Source organism: Lampris incognitus, chromosome 8 (genome assembly GCF_029633865.1).
Source record: "Lampris incognitus isolate fLamInc1 chromosome 8, fLamInc1.hap2, whole genome shotgun sequence".
In the NCBI taxonomy this organism is placed as follows: Eukaryota; Metazoa; Chordata; class Actinopteri; order Lampriformes; family Lampridae; genus Lampris; species Lampris incognitus.
Window position 1 is genome coordinate 7,438,881 of NC_079218.1, and position 17,586 is coordinate 7,456,466.

Here is a 17,586-nt window from a genome sequence, read left to right on the forward strand (position 1 = left end):
GGGGGTGGTTGAGATGTGTATGTGTGTGTGTGTGTGTGGGGGGGCATTTACCTTTAGAGTACTCCCACTGGATGGTAGGAACAGGGTAACCCTCTGCAGAGCAATTCAGTATCACAGCCTTGCCATAGATGCCGTCCTGGTCCTTGGGCTGGACCACAAATTTGGGAGGGACTGCAAGTGAAAGGATTCCCCCGTCGGTCATTTGTGTTCAGCATGGTTAAAGCAGCATCCAACAGAGGCGGGGCCAAGCCACTGGTTCACAAGCAACAAGTCAGTCTCGAGTCTTGACACTTACGGCCAAGTCGAGCCCCAAGCAAAGATGCCCAAATCTCAAGTCAAGGCACAGTTACATTAATCAGGTCATGTCAAGTCTTGACCTGGCACTAAAGAAGTCTTCTTGTATTTTTTTTTGGGGGGGGGGGGGGGGGGGGGCATTTTCCTCCTTTTTTCTGGCCAATTACCCCACTCTTCCGAGCTGTCCTGGTCGCTGCTCCACCCCCTCTGCCAATCCGGGGAGGGCTGCGGCAAACTACCACATGCCACTGCCGATACATGTGGAGTCGCCAGCCGCTTCTTTTCACCTGACAGTGAGGAGTTTCGCCAGGGGGACGTAGCGCGTGGGAGGATCACGCTATTCCCCCCAGCCCCCGAACAGGTGCCTCGACCGACCAGAGGAGGCGCTAGTGCAGCGACCAGGACACACACCCACATGCGGCTTCCCACCCGCAGACACGGTCAACCATGTCCGCAACCAAGCCGGCGGCAACAAATTCAATCCCATTTCCTGAGATTTCCTCCCATAGTCAGCTCTTTTCTCATATAAGAGGGAAAATATTCAAGAGCTCTTTTTATTCTGTAAGATAAATTTTACTACACTCATAAATAAACACTGAAATCCCACAGAGCACTACGGGATTGTGTTTTATGAGTTTTGGCAACATGGCTGCTAATCTCTGTGTGCTCGGCCATGTTGTTGCAGCCAAAAAACAACAACCATTATGCTACTCTTTACACTTTTGTTTCTTCCGGGTGAAACTGAGATTGGGACAAGTCACTCAAGTCATTTAGTCACGAGTCTCAAGTAAGTCACGAGTCACAGATTTTCGGGTGCGAGTCAGGACTTTTTGGCAAGGCAAGTCCGGAGTCATTAAATTTATGACTTGAATCTAGGGGTGCACAATATACAAGGCTCAGCAATTTCGGTTTTTATTTTTCAAAGCCATCCAGCATGCCGAATTTCGCCACAAGAGGACACTGTTACGTAACCTCACACGAACAGGAACAACTTTTGGATCCGTGGAAACATAAAATCCGGATGAAAATCAGTTTAAAAATCTGGGTATTTTTCGGTGAAAATTGGTAAAAACAGAAAACACCGAGCCTTGACAATATATCAGTCAGCTTACCGGTATTGGCCAATAATTGCTTGAAAATATGCAACTGGTATCGGGGCAGATATCAAAATCATGCCCGATATGTTGCACTGATATGATGATGCGTTATGTGCTGATGGCAACGACAGGCGCTGACAATAAGGCCGTTCATTTATTTATTTTGATCTACTCTATTGATCCCCGTAGGGACATTATGCTGTGCATTTCTGTGCTCGGTCAGGGCCACAGACAGGAGTATTAACCCTAACATGCATGTCTTTTTCTGATGGTGGGGGGAAACCTCAGCACCTGGAGAAAACCCACCTCTGCACAGAGGACGACCTGGGATGACCCCCAAGGTTGGACAACCCCGGGGTTCGAAGCCAGGACCTTCTTGCTGTGAGGCGACAGCGCTAACCACTGCGCCACCATGCCGCCAAGTGTGCTACAATCGACAAAGAAATGACGGCCTTTTTGATATTTACCAGGAACTGTTTTCCCTTGAGGCAACACAGTGCTAGTCAACATTTTACAGGGAAGCTTTCCTGCTGTAGAACAAATGCAAAAGCGGAGATGTTTGAAACTGTTCGGCCAGAATAAATGTCGAAGGTGCTGTACTTCCTCTTACTGCTGCGCAGCTGGCGGCTGAAAAAAAGCAAGCGGCTGCCAGGCTCCGCCCACCCATCGCTCATACACTGCCCTCACGGCGTAATCTGAGGCATCCGTGGTGAGTGCTACCGGGGCAGTTGGTGATGGGTGCGCCAACAAGGCGGCATCAGCCAGCGCAGCCATAGTGTCCTCAAACGCCCGGTTTCTCTCTTCTGACCAGTCCACTGGGCCCTTGGGGTCCTTACCCTCCAGGAGGCGCATGAGATGAGCCCCCCGGGGAATTATTACATTATTATAATTCATTATTATTAGAGTTATTTGCGCTCATCTCCATCAGTGAGTGCAGACACTCACAGTGGGGTGTTGGGTAATAAATCAGGACGGGCAGAAATAAAGCATCGCCGGTACAGTATAATAACCGTTAAACCCCGCAAGTGCAAACTATGACTCAAAGTGGTGTTGCACTGAAACGAAAAATATCGTCATCATTTCGCCGTAGTGCGTCTTTGCATGAGTCGAGACTCGAACCCAAGTCACGGTGACTCAAGTCAACGCCTCCAGCGTCCACGAGCTGACTCCCATAAACTCCACAAATTTGTCAAATGCACCATTGTACTTTTGTCCTGACTCTCTCCAGCAACACGAGCCACTGGTTGTTGCCGGCTGTCCTCTTCACTCCCTCTCCTCCCGCCCCACCCCCCCCTCCCCCGTCCTCACCTCGGACGATGAGCTGGCTCTGGTGCTCGACGGCGGCGGCCTGGTTGCGAGCGATGCAGGTGTAGTTGCCGTTGTGCAGCAGCGTGAGGTTGGAGATGCGGAGTGAGCTGGTGAAGTCTATGTTGTCTATGGTGACGCCCAGGCTGGCGGGGATCGGTCGGCCATCTTTCTGCCAGGTGATGAAGACGGGCTGGTCCCCGGACATGACCACGCAGGGGATGAACACCCGCTGGCCGATGGAAAACCGAGGGAACTCGAAGGGGTGGATGGTAGGTGGAACTGCGAACAACAGGAATACGATAGTGAGCGCTAAGCACTTTTGTGTGTGTGTGTGTGTGTGTGTGTGTGTGTGATCTATATCAGTGAAATAAATACTCATTTCACCTCTTGTGTTTTATCCAAGGGTCTAAATTGTGACTGCTGGATCCATTCCCTCGAATAAAAAAGGCCGTCCCTTCGTATTAAAATAAACTCGGGTTTATATATTCATTTACCTGGTGAGAGCTGCCGCGCAGTAGAAACCTCTTCCTACTGAAAATATACAACCGTAATACCCCGTTTATCACCTTTTATTAGAGCCAAAGCTGCAAGCTTTAACACCAGACAGGTGTGAGGGCAATCTGTCATTACCGCTCCCCATACAAATAAGGCTGTATTCCCACCCAGACAATATTAATTTATCTCTCTGTCTCTCCATCTATCTACCTATATCCCTATTTCTTTTCCTCCCTCCCGCTCTCCCCCGCTCTCGCTCGCTCTCGCTCTCTCTGGGGACACAGTAGTAATCGCGAGAAACAGATGCTTTGGAAAATTAATGACTTAAAATAACATTGGAATAAGCGGCACTTCAGCACTTATTTAATTCACAACAAAATAGGCATAATAGGCTCGTGGGGATTCCCCTCGGCGGCGGCGGAATGCTAAGCAGCCGAGGGGCAAATTAGCCGGGGCGGGATGGCGGCGTGGCTTTGTCTAGGTTGTGTGATTCCCCCCCCCCCTCCTCGCACACTCGTTAGCGTATGGAGACCCGCCAGAGAGCAAGAAAGAGAGAGAGAGCGAGACGGGGGGTGGGGTGGGGGGTGGGGGTGTGCCTATCCAACATTTCAAATTATGCAATGTCATTGAAGAAAGAGAGCCATCAGAGGTTATCATCATCTGGCTCAGCTCGGAGCCGCCGCATATTCAGATAACTCCCAGATAAGCCGGGCCGGGATGATGGAGATGGTGCGCCGCTATCAGTGATGTGGGTGCTTTGGTACACGGACTGAAAAACAAATGTCCCCCTCCATATCAGTTCCTTCAACATAGGATGGGAGATAATGCAGACGTGATGCCTTAATTTATTTCTCAAGTTTGAAGGCCTTCGGTGTTACTGTATGGGGACGTTAGCCGTCGGGAAAGGCACTTCGGGGGGGTCATCGGCATTGCGAAAGCACACCTCGCTGGGATTCCCTCTGGGTCTATAACAAGAGTGAGAGATTTATACTGGAGCACTGGTAATTAAACACTGGCTGTAGTGTGCTATGGTGTGTATGTGCCAAGTGAAAGGCACGGGCTGGTCGCTTTTTACCCGCTGGGTCATGAGGAGTGGGGTGGGGGGGGTGGGGGGGCGACTCAGTGCAAAATCGTGATACTAAGCCGTACCATTTTTACATTTTCTCCCCAATTGTACTTGGTCAATTACCCCACTCTTCCAAGCCGTCCCGGTCGCTGCTCCACCCCCTCTGCCAATCCGGGGAGTGCTGCAGACTACCAGATGCCTCCTCTCATACATGTGGAGTCACCAGCCGCTTCTTTTCACCGGACAGTGAGGAGTTTCACCAGGGGGCTGGAGCGCGTGGGAGGATCACGCTATTCCCCCTCCCCCCTGAACAGGCATCCTAACCGACCAGAGGAGGCGCTAGTGCAGCGACCAGGACACACGGCTTCCCACCCGCAGTCACGGCCAATTGCGTCTGTGGGGACCTCTGACCAAGCCGGAGGTAACGCAGGGATTCGAACCGGTGATCCCCGTGTTGGTAGGCAACGGAATAGACCGCCACACTACCCAGACACCCCAGCATACTCGTGTTTGAAGCTTGTACGCATGGGATGTAGAATATTTGCTTGCTAACTAATCCCAGAGTTGAAACACAAAACGGTAAAGCTGAGTTTAGTTAAAATGCTGCACAGAGCTGGGACCAACTTCCAGAACATCTAACACTCGCCCCAACTTTCAGAGCTGGGACCAACTTCCAGAACATCTAACACTCGCCCCAACTTTCAGAGCTGGGACCAACTTCCAGAACATCTAACACTCGCCCCAACTTTCAGAGCTGGGACCAACTTCCAGAACATCTAACACTCGCCCCAACTTTCAGAGCTGGGACCAACTTCCGGAACATCTAACACTCGCCCCAACTGTCACCACTGTTAAAAACCTTACACGTCCTCCACTGCCTCTGACTGAATTTCCAGCCTGCTGTGCTTTGCACCTCAATTCATTTTGATCCTTTTATTCTTTTTAAGCTATTTTAGTTCCCTATGTTTGTTTTATATCTTTTATATATTTTTATATTTGATCATATATTTGATACTTTAATTTCTTTAAACTATTTTCTAGTCTGTATTTCTTATTGAATACCTTTTTATTCTTAATAGGTAGCGATTGTACAGAAAACGGCTTGTAACAGGTGTCTGAAATTCCGATTTGACCAGAAACGTAAAGCGCTTTGAGTGGCTGTTGCAGCTAGAAAAGCGCTTTATAAAATGCGACTTGATTGATTGATTTATGTAAAGCACGCTGAACCGCCCTTCTGTACAAACTGTGCTACACTTGCCCTGCACTGCCTGACTTTGGATTATTGCAGTTTCCTCATTTTACTGTCGATAAGAGGAAACGGAGCCTTAAAAAAAATTAATAATACCTAATCACAATATTTATAATACTGTGATATTTGAAAAGTAAGTATTGAATCGGGGGGTACCTGCCCGTTCCCGCGTCCTTAAGACGAGACTGTGGTCCGTACCTTTAACGCTGACATGGACGCTCTGGTGCGTGGAGAGCTGAGGCTGCACCAAGACGTTGCACGTGTACTCGCCCTCGTCTACTTCCTTCTGCACGTCGAACAGCTTCAACGTGCCGTTGTTCTCGAACGCCCGCTGCCGGTGGTTGTACGGCAGCAAGTTGGAGTCCTTGTACCACTTGATAGAATAGTACGGGTAGCCAATGACTCGACAGTGGATGTACATATCCCGCCCTGCGATGGCAGTGAGGTTTCTCATCGGTCGGATGCTGGCAGGCCCTTAAAGGACACAACGGAGAAACACATCTCTTAAAATGGTTTCGAGGCAGGGATGGGAAGCTGTATAAAGGTGCCGTGTTGTGTGTGTTTTCAGTACATCATAAGAAGACATGTCTTGATTAATCCTGAGCCGACAAGGAACAAAAACACTATCGAGATTATCAAAATTTGGGAGTCCCTGATAAGGGTAGCCTTAGGTAATCCTAGAGATGCTCTACGTCCATGCAGATTAGCGTCGGAGGCAACGCGGGCGAACGCTCCGTATTCGCTCGTGCCACAATTTGCATGTCGCCTTGTCAGTGCCGAGGACGCATCCCTGGATGAATCGGGTGGAGGGTGTACCCTTCTATTTGAGTCTGAAGTGAATATTACCTTAGCGTTCCCACCTCTTCGGTGCCGGCTGTGATTGCCTCCGACAAGCATTAGAGCCGAATATTCCCCCTCGCCACTCACGGACCTATTATCGAAACCATTACTCGCGTTCCCCGCTCTCACACACACTTGTGCAAAACCAACAGAATAACCAAGAGGCTCCCATAGCCAGGGCTTATCAGGGAAATGGACTATTAGGCTTCTTTTTAACGTACTGTAGAGGACAGTTTAACTAGGCTCTGTAGCGTACTGTGAGCACCAGCACATCCAGGGTTGGTACTCTCTTTAGCCCGATTAAGGAGCCAACGATGTGAGAAACAGTCATTACACTTTCTCCGCAATGGCACCTGTGGAGATTTATCTTCATTGGTTGGCTGCATCCGGCATCTGCAGACCCTCGGTTAAGGGGCTACACAGTCGCCCTATTTAGCCTTACAACATGCAACAGTGAACACAATCAAATCAGGCTAATCAGTATACAGGAAGTACCCTTCTCGCTCCCGTACAAAAAACGGTAATGGCTCTGCACCACGAGAAAGCTGAAGTGGCCCCGATATTGCCGCCACATAACAATGGCTACGCAGCCAAGCATCCCCCTGTAGAGGGCTGATAGCGCCACAGTCACACGATGGTGCTAACCATAAATCACCCTAATAGCATCCCTGTATAAAGCTATCAGTAGGAGGAGGTGCATCAGAGAAACGAACGCTGACACCAGTGACTAATGGAAGGAGGACCACTACAGGACCACAGAACACAGGCCGTCTGCCTTCTTCTGGATGTGACATTAACACATCCCAGCCAGACAGTTCCTCTGGGCAACACAAACTACCAACACATTTGCTGACTAAAGAGCATCCCTATATGCCCCCCCCCCTCCCTTTTTCTCCCCAATTGTATCCGGCCAATTACCCCACTCTTCCGAGCCGTCGCTGCTCCACCCCCCTCTGCTGATCCGGGGAGGGCTGCAGACCTCCTCCGACACATTTGGAGTCTCCAGCCGCTTCTTTTCACCTGACAGTGAGGAATTCGCCAGGGGGGACGTAGCGCGTGGGAGGATCACGCTGTTCCCCCCCGCCCAGTTCCCCCTCCCCCCTGAACCGGTGCCCCGACTGACCACAGGACACGGTAGTGCAGCAACACATACTCACATCCTGCTTCCCAAACGGAGATGCGCCCAATTGTGTTTGTAGGGACACCCGACCACGGCGGACTTAACACGGGGATTCGAACTGGCGATCCCAGTGTTGGTAGGCAACGGAATAGACCGCTACGCACATCATCCACATTGGTATGCACATCATCCATATGAAACAGAATAAGCAAACTCCCCCATAACACAGTCAGGTACTCTGTCAGCTGCTGCGTGGCCACATGCGTGAGCCTCAGCAAGAATCAATCAAGACATGCTGATGTCCACGTGTATATGTGATGGTGTGCTGGAAGAGCTGATCTGACAAGCACCTCTTACGTTTATTCGCGCCTGGTAGGAGACAGTGCCCGCCGAGTTGTTGCAGATGCAGCGGTAGACGCCTCCGTCGGGAACCTGGGTCTGGCTGATGTTCACGTGGCTGACCACATTGCCCTCTGCGTTGGTGTAGTGGGAGATGCGGTGGCGGCTGTCCCTCACCACGGGCTCGTCATCCAGCGTCCACGTCACCCTGGGCTCCGGCGTCCCCTTCACCGTGCACGCAAGCGAAACGAACTCGTTGACGTTGAAGACCTTCTCGCTGAAAGAGGTCAGGATCTTGGGGGTGCCATCTGGGCAGTGGAGAGTAGATGGACAGGGCATTATGGATTCGGTTTAGGTTTAGTGGAGGGCAAATCATTTCGCACCATGAGATTTCAGAAAACATGCGTGAAGCCTCTTTGTTTATCATTCAAATATAAATCTTCTATTCCCCCCAGTCCCCCCCCCGAACAGGCGGCCTGACCGACCGACCAAGGGAGGTGCTAGTGCATCAACCAGGACACGTACCCACATCCGGCTTCCCACCTGCAGACACGGCCAATTGTGTCTGTAGGGAGGCCCGACCAAGCCGGAGGTAACACGGGGATTCGAACCGGCGATCCCCATGTTGGTAGGCAACGGAATAGACCGCCATGCCACCCGGACTCCCCCGAGATGTGTTACTATCTTAAGAAAGAACCACCAGTCATCTCTAAAATACCATCACATACAGAGGGATTCAGTTAAGAATACTGAGAGATGTGATTCTGTCAGCATCGCCGAGTCCCGAGTGCATTCACATTGCTGTAAGTGGAAAAGAGGACAAGAGTGGAGGAACTTAATTCTAGTTGTTTCTTTGGCCCCACAACATCACTGATTATAAATAACCTCTTCATATTGTCATATGGCCGTGGCAGACTGATGTCGCAGCAACTCAGCTTGTGCTACTTCAGCTATATACAAGCTTGTTTCAGAAAATCTAATAAAAAGGGGCTGGGCCCGGGCTGGACTGCAGCACTCATTAGCACGTACTTACTCTAAATGCAACTGTGCACTCTCTCTCTCTCTCTCACACACACACACACACACACACACACACACACACACACACACACACACACACTTGGACATGCACAAGCTAACATCAAATCAATCACTTATTGAGGGCAGGGACATAGTACAGCATCATCCATACATCTTCTTCAACAACGTGGACTCTGACCTTCCAGGATGACCTGAACGAAATCCTGGGCGGACATCTTGCCGTGTCTGGCGAAGCACTGATAGGCTCCTCCGTCGCTCTTGGCCATGCCAGCCATCACCAGGTTCTCGCGGTTCTGTCCGGTCATGCGCACGCTGTTCCCAGGGTAGATGAGTTCTCCGTTGCGGTACCAGGAGAGCTGGTACTCTTCAGAGCCGGTCACGCTGCAGGACAGGGAGACCTGGCTCCCTACGCTGCCTTTCACCTTCCGTGGGCTCACCACTGCCTTCAAAGGCTCTGCAAGTGGGAGAAGGCGGTTTACACGTTATGAATGCGGCAAATAATCTCTCGGTTATTTCTACTTGAGTAGCAGGAAGTGCACTACTGATACAACCGACATCATCTCCTTGGTACTGACCTTTGACCTGCAGCCTGCCAACCACCTCAGCATTGCCGTAGCCATTCCACACCTCACAGACATACGTCCCCGTGTCGCCGGACTGGGCCCGCTCTATCAGCAGACCCGTCACACTCTGTCTGAAGCGTGTGTCAGGCTCCAGCGGCCGGTTGTCCTTCAGCCAGCGGTACTTCGGCGCAGGATGACCAGAGGCCTTGCAAGGCAGCTCCACCCGATGGGACGCCATAACCTCACGACGCTCGAAACTGTCCAGGATGTGGGGCGCTGAGTTGGTGGGGTCTGAAAGGGTTGCAAGGCAAAGCAAGGCAAGTTTACTGGTATATGTAGCACATTTCCTCATGCTCTACATAAAGCATAAATAGTAAATAAGGGGCATTAAATGCAACAGGTGGTGGCGAGGTGTGGTAAATGGACTGCATTTATGTAGCACTTTTCTAGTCTGCAGACCACTCAACGAGCTTTACAGTGTCTGCCTGACATTCAGCCATTAACACACACACATATTCATACACTGATGGTGGCGTCTGCCCTGCAAGGCTCCAACCTGCTCATCAGGAGCAGTCAGGGGGCTCAGCGTCTTGCTCAAGGACACTTCGACACGCTCTTCGGAGGAGCTGGGGATCGAAACAGCGACCTTCCGATTACTGGATGACCCGGTCTACCTCATGAACCATGCCACCCCAGGGGACTCCTGAATCCTGTCTCATGGCATCAACTAAGCTGCTATAGTTCAGTTTAATTCTAATCTGTTCGATTCGACTCAATTTCTTTTTTTTCCTCATTATACCCTGAACCAAATTACTGTACATGAACAACAAAAAGCAGACTTGAGGACTCCCATAGGGCATCGAAGGGGCATCTGTTTTCAAAACAAGGGCAAGAAGTTATTAATTTGTTGGGTCTATTGTGGGGTGATATGCATTATTGTCTGGATCACTTAATGCCTTCCCCCTCAACGCCAGCCGAGCCGATGTTTGTTGTATTTGGTGTCAAACAGGGGAACGGTGGGGTGTCCGGGTGGCGTGGTGGTCTATTCCGTTGCCTACCAACACGGGGATCACCGGTTCGAATCCCCGTGTTACCTCCGGCTTGGTCGGGCATCCCTACAGACACAATTGGCCGTGTCTGCAGGTGGGAAGCCGGATGTGGGTATGTGTCCTGGTTGCTGCACTAGCGCCTCCTCTGGTCGGCTGGGGCGCCTGTTCGGGAGGGGGAACCGGGGGGAATAACGTGATCCTGCCACGCGCTACGTCCCCCTGGTGAAACTCCTCACTGTCAGGTGAAAAGAAGCGGCTGGTGACTCCACATGTATGGGAGGAGGCATGTGGTAGTCTGCAGCCCTCCCCGGATCGGCAGAGGGGGTGGAGCAGCGACCGGGACGGCTTGGAAGAGTGGGGTAATTGGCTGGACACATGTAAAAAGTGTGTGTGTTTGTGTGTGTGTGTGTGTGTGTGGGGGGGGGGGGGTAACTGGCCAAGTACAATTTGGGAGAAAAAGAGGAAAATAAACAAAACAAAAAAAAGAAGAAAAAATGCAAATGTGCCCAATCATGTATTTCCGGTTAGTTCTATGTTTACTGCCGCTGCACTAATCTCAAAAGGAAAAAAAATCTATTGGATCAACCTCATGTTCAGGAGAAGTTTGTACGCCTTGTTTGGTTTCTCTAGTTTACATCTTTTCATTTGTACACTTTGAACCGTGGCGTCGGTCTTACCAGAGACGATGAGACGGGCGCTATTGCTTTGCCGGGTCTCTCCTGTGTATCGGTGGTGCGTCATACACCTGTAGTTGTACAGTCCGTCTTCCATTTGCACGTCCAGGATGTACAGGGCCCCCGTGGATGTGATGAGAAACCGCGACACTGGGAGGGAACAGAAGACAGCAGACATGAGCGGCGGCACGGCGTGGGTTAGATACTCACCGGCACCAGCACATGTACGGCAAAATGTGAAATACAGCACTTTGAGATGTGGGGAGCCGCAGGGACCTGGCTTCCAACTCACTCACTCAATCACAACCTGGCATTTAGTCTCGGGTTTGGCTGCACCATCTGTATAGATGCATAGATTAGGGTAAGATTGGGGGGCGGGGTGCTTGCGACCCCTCCAAAAATATCTGCATGTGAGTGCATCCAAAAAAAATACATGTAAGGCATTGAGGATTTGTTTTTTTGGATCAACATTATAATCCTCAGTGGTAAGATAACTGATGATATATATATTTTTCTGCACCCCCACCACTATTATCTTGTAGTCTCTCCTTAGTATTCTCTCACTTGGTATTGCCCATGTGGTTTCATTCCAGGTAGGATTTCACAGAAACACCAGCGAGAGAGATGTAAGTAAGACGAGCTCTGTTACCCGAAACCTGCTCAAACAAATCAACCTTTTTATTTTTTGGATTTGCCCCTCCTTTTTCTCCCCAGTTGTACCCCTTCAATTACCCCGCTCTTCCGAGCCGTCCCGGTCGCTGCTCCACCCCCTCTGCCGATCCGGGGAGGGCTGCAGACTACCACACGCCTCCTCCGATACATGTGGAGTCGCCAGCCACTTCTTTTCACCTGCCAGTGAAGAGTTTCGCCAGGGGGACGTAGCGCGTGGGAAGAACACACTATTCCCCCCCCCCCCCGAGCAGGTGCCCTGACTGACCAGAGGAGGCGCTAGTGCAGCGACCAGGACACATACCCATATCTGGCTTCCCACCCGCAGGCACGGCCAATTGTGTCTGTAGGGACGCCCGACCAAGCCGCAGGTAACACAGGGATTCGAACCGGCGATCCCCGTGTTGGTAGGCAACGGAATAGACCACTACGCCACCTGGACGCCCCCCAAACCAATCTCTTTGATAAAAGGTTTTTAAGTGTTTCTGATGTGTCACCTTGTTTCTCTGGGTTGTTGGTGGACTAGAACAGTGTTTCCCAACCCAGTCCTCAAGGACCCCCTATCCTGCAGATTTCTTTGCAACCCTGAATAAGGTGCCTGTTTGTGGGGTATTCAACCAATCAACAATGAATTATGTCAGATTTTCCACACAATTAAGTGCTGCGAGGTGATTGGTTGAGTAAGTACAAGCAGGGCTACCTATGCAGGGTTACAATGAAAACCTGCAGGATAGGGGGTCCTCGAGGACTGGGTTGGGAAACACTGGACTAGAAGATGACTCGGACGAGCTAACTGTAGCGCTGCTGAACCGCTGCCAAAGCATCCGCTTCACAATTTTAATGTTAAGCACCCAATCAGGATGTGATGTAACGTGAGCTGCTCTAGTGAAAATGTGCACTCAGTGCCAGGTTTATACTTCCAGCCACAAACTTAAGACAACGAATCCTGTATCGTTCTGGTCAAAACCCTTACTCAACAGTTTTGCATCGATGATAATACACGTCCCCGTTCAAAGAATAATATTCTACAGCGTGAGGGAAAAAGAAATGAAATGTGTATTCATATTTCATGCACTGGGAATATCACTGCCTGACACATTCTTTTTTATATATATATATATATATATATATACACACACACAGGAAATGCAATATTAGAGTCACTTAGCAAATATTTGCAAATCAGCCGAGGTACGACGCAGCCTGGTGTGGCTGTAGTCGTCAAACATCTGCTGCAGCCCATTTAGCTTAGCGTTGCTCTGAGGCACAGTGACAAGCCTGTGTGTTGTGTGGCTGTGAAATACAACTCGTTATCATGTAGCTCATCGCTCTCTTCTCTCTCTCTGGGGGGAACTCTCTCTCTCCTCTCTCTCTTTCTCTCTCTCTCTCTCCTCCAGACTTAAGTGGAGCGGGCCAGGGATCACAGAGCGCTTTGATGAGGCGCGGTTGCGCAAGGTTGGATGTGCTAATATCATGCTAATGCCATGCTAATTTGTGGGAACACACGGAGCTAGGTGGAGGTATCCGCTTTTATGAGGAGTTATGTGCGCTGCGGCTGCCGGAGTCCTCTCGTGTCACCGATGATGGAGAAGCCCATTTGGGACGGGGCTAAAATGGGGCCGGCTGCCTCACAGAGGAATGTGCCTGGAAAGGGAATATGAGATAGGAAGGAATATCATAACGCCCTGCATGGGGTGTTTAATAACTCAATTAGTCCTTCCTGTCAGAGCAGGTTGGTCCAGATTTAGATGTATTATACAGGCCCTTGTGCAATGGACGCAAAAAGCGATGGAGAGAAGGCAGATGGATAGAGCTGTTGGCAATGACCTTAAAATGTAAGAAAGGTGCTGTCTAATCGGAGAGTTTATATCTCGATTTCAGTTCAGATGATGTTTGTTTATGTATGTTGTTAGAATATTTCACTCATCTGCCAACTGGGTTTGATTCAAATAGCTGAATCAGACTCAGTTCTGAATCAGGAAATAAAATAAACTGCGGGAGAAAACGGTTTATTTTTCAGCGAGGATGTCTGGATTTTACAATTCCTGTACACAGTTCAGTTTTTCTCCCCCCCTTTCTCCCCAGTGGTGCCTGGCCAGTTACCCCACTCTTGCGAGCCGCCCCGGTCGCTGCTCCACCCCCTCTGCCGATCTGGGGAGGGCTGCAGACTACCACATGTCTCCTCCGATACATGTGGAGTCGCCAGCCGCTTCTTTTCCCCTGACAGCGAGGAGTTTCACCAGGGGGACGTAGCGCGTGGGAGGACCACGCTATTGCCCCCCTGAACAGACGCCCCGAACGACCAGAGGAGGCGCTAGTGCAGCAACCAGGACATATACCCACCTCCGGCTTCCCACCCGCAGACGCAGCCAACTGTGTCTGTAGGGACACCTGACCAAGCCGGAGGTAACACGGGGATTCGAACCGGCGATCCCCGAGTTGATAGGCGAAGGAATAGACCGCCATGCCACCTGGAGGCCCCCCACAGTTCAGTTTTTGATGCCCGGTTGGACTGGTTTTGAAGGGGGAATAGCTCTGGTCCACGTACATTTAGGGGATTTCCCGAAGTACTTCAGACCGTAAATAGAGTGTTACTGCCTCTGAAGTGAACTATATCCACTCAACTTTACCGTACCTGGACTTTATGGAACCTGGACTTTTATAGAACCTGGACTTTTTGGTAGCTGGACTTTATGGAATCTGGACTTTATGGAACCTGGACTTTTCGGTACCTGGACTTTATGGAACCTGGACTTTTTGGTAGCTGGACTTTATGGAATCTGGACTTTATGGAACCTGGACTTTTCGGTACCTGGACTTTATGGAACCTGGAATTTACGGTACCTGGACTTTATGGAACATGGACTTTATGGAACCTGGACTTTCTGGTAGCTGGACTTTATGGAACCTGGACTTTATGGAACCTGGACTTTTTTGTACCTGGACTTTACGGTACCTAGACTTTATGGAACCTGGACTTTATGGAACCTGGACTTTTCGGTACCTGGACTTTACGGTACCTGGACTTTACGGTACCTGGACTTTATGGAACCTGGACTGGAAGGAAAGAACGGTGCAGCAATACAGTGTGGTGAAAGGGCCAAATTTAAGGGGGAACGAGGGGGAGGGGGGGCAGAGAAAGCATGGGAGCAAGGATGCGGCTATTGTGAGTGAATGTTGACCTAGTTAGAAATGAGAGACCGCGGATTTGATATCCGGAAGGGGTTTCCAGCTTGTGGTGCTCTTTACAGTGACAGACAAGCACTGGTAAAAACATGGAGGCAAAGGCGAGCTAGTGTGTATTTTCTGATGAGTGTGTGTGTGTGTGTGTGTGCGTGTTCGTTATGGAGCCTCCTTCTCTCCTTCTCCTGCCTTCATAAAAATACAGTTAGTCACTTCCTAGGTATTGAAAAGCAAGCAGGAGCAGAACTGAAGACAGATTAACCCTCCATCACAGCATAGCCATTGATTTTCTCTCTCTCTCTCTCTCTCTCTCTCTCTTGCTCGCCGTCTCTCTCTCTCTCTCTCTCTCTCTCTCTCTCTCTCTCTCTCTCTCTCTCTCTCTCTCTCTCTCATAGCACACCATTTCTAATTTTCCATATCAGGCTGCAAACTAATAATCTTCCTGTTCTGAATTAAACATCTACTCTTCCATTCTCCCCTCAACACAAGTCTCCTGCTCTGGTTAGCAACAACAAGATGCTTTTGCTTTCTTTTGTGTGTGTGTGTGTATGTAGTGGTCTGTATTGGTGCGTTATACACATGTGTGCATTTGTAAGTAAATGTGTATGTATGTATAAGTGTAAATTTTTTTTTTTTTTTTAATTTATTTCTGATTTTCTCCTTTTTTCTCCCAATTTAGTGGCCAATTGATCCCTATTTTAATTCAAACACCCACCCTCGTATTGCATGCGTTCGCCAACTGCATCTCTCCGGCCGGCAGTCTCGAAGGAAAGCGCCTCCCCACTTTCGTGACAAGGCGAATCCAAGCCGAACCACTGTTTTTCCGACACACACAGAGACGCATTCACATGACGAACACAAGCCGACTCCGCCCCCCTCCCGAAGACAGCGTTGCCAATGATCGCTGCTTCATCGAGTCCGGCCATAGTCGGATCTGACGAGACCGGGGCGCGAACCCCAGTCCCCAGTGGGCAACTGCATCGACACCAAGCCGACGCTTAGACCGCTACGCCACCGCGGACCCATAAGTGTAAATATTATCATTTGCATACATTTCCATATTTTTTAACTGGGAACAGTAAAAGAAGGAAATGACTGTTATCATATTTGTCAGGAAATAAAAAATATATATATTTACACTGGAATTACATCACCATTTCTGATGCTCCTGTTTTCAGTTTGGTCTTTTTTGTCATTTCAGAATTCGCTGCGGTTCCTTAAGCAAGCTCAATTCCTTGCTTACCATCAATAAACACATACATATATATATACATATATACACACACACACATGCATACATATATACACATATATGTATGTATATGATGTGTGTGCATATGTGTATATATGTATGTATATATATGTGTGTATACACACACACACACACATATATATATATACATGCATATATATATACACACACATACACACCCATATACATATATATATGTCATTTTATTTCATTTCATTATTATTTACTCCGCTCGTGGTAATGCACAGCTCCAGAGAGAAACAAGCAATTCCTGTTCCAACACAACTCAGTTTGCACGTGCCATGATGGAAAAGGAGCAGGGAGAAGAAAATCTTATTTTGCCTGCCCCTTCCGCAAACATAAATACACAACAGAATAGATGGTCTGTCAGTCAGTCAGTTACTCCACAACTAATACTGACAGCAACATGACAAATGAAAAAGAATCAAAAAGCCACACACAATAATTCACCATCAACTGAAAACCCATTAGCTGACGACTCCATACTGTCTAATTATTCTCTCCTTACACATTTTCTTGAACTGAAAGATATTTATACGGCCCTTTAGATCAGAGGTCTTCAACGGGGGGTCCGCGACCCCTAGGGGGTCCTCAGAGTTACTGCAGGGGGTCCGCCAAATGATTTGATCCCAAACTTTTTTCCTACCAAAAATATGTCCGAAAATAAACATTAACATAAATACAACCTATAATAAGCAAAGATGAGTCTTCATATTCATTAAAAAAATTACAATGTTGACGATACCCATGAATCACATTATTGTTGGTATGGTTTACTAAGCAACATAATTTCATACGATACGTAACAGGGGGTCCCTCTGCCGTGTCTCTATCGGCCAAGGGGTCCTTGGCCTGAAAAACTTTGAAGACCTCTGCTTCAGATCGTTCCTGAATTCCACAGTCTGATGCCACATACTGAAGTACACATCTGCTTTAAACTAGTACGGGCATACTGATGTCCATCCAGCCATCCATCCATCCGAACTGCTTATCCTGCTCTCAGGGATGCTGGAGCCTATCCCAGCAGTCATTGGGCGGCAGGCGGGGAGACAGCCTGGACAGACCGCCAGGCTGTCACACAGGGCCAACACACACATTCACACCTAGGGACAATTTAGTACGGCCGATTCACCTGACCTGCATGTCTTTGGACAGTGGAAGGAAACCGGAGCCCCCCGGAGGAAACCCACGCAGACACAGGGAGAACATGCAAACTCCACACAGAGGACGACCGCCAAGGTTTGACTACCCCTGGGCTCGAACCCAGGACCTTCTTGCAGTGAGGCGACCGCGCTAACCACTGCGCCGCCGTGCCGCACTGCATAC

General features: G+C 49.4%; 1 protein-coding gene across 1 annotated transcript in view; it reads right to left on the reverse strand.

Annotated features, from left to right (window-relative positions):
* dscama (Down syndrome cell adhesion molecule a) overlaps positions 1-17,586 on the reverse strand; it is a 133,132-nt gene that overhangs the window by 45,445 nt on the left and 70,101 nt on the right. Inside the window, exons 4-10 of the mRNA XM_056285201.1 lie at positions 11,139-11,285; positions 9,425-9,703; positions 9,028-9,303; positions 7,820-8,116; positions 5,708-5,983; positions 2,700-2,978; positions 52-171 (exon numbers count right to left, since the gene is read on the reverse strand). Of these exons, the coding sequence (XP_056141176.1) occupies positions 52-171; positions 2,700-2,978; positions 5,708-5,983; positions 7,820-8,116; positions 9,028-9,303; positions 9,425-9,703; positions 11,139-11,285 (1,674 nt within the window). The remainder of the gene's footprint in view (positions 1-51; positions 172-2,699; positions 2,979-5,707; positions 5,984-7,819; positions 8,117-9,027; positions 9,304-9,424; positions 9,704-11,138; positions 11,286-17,586) is intronic.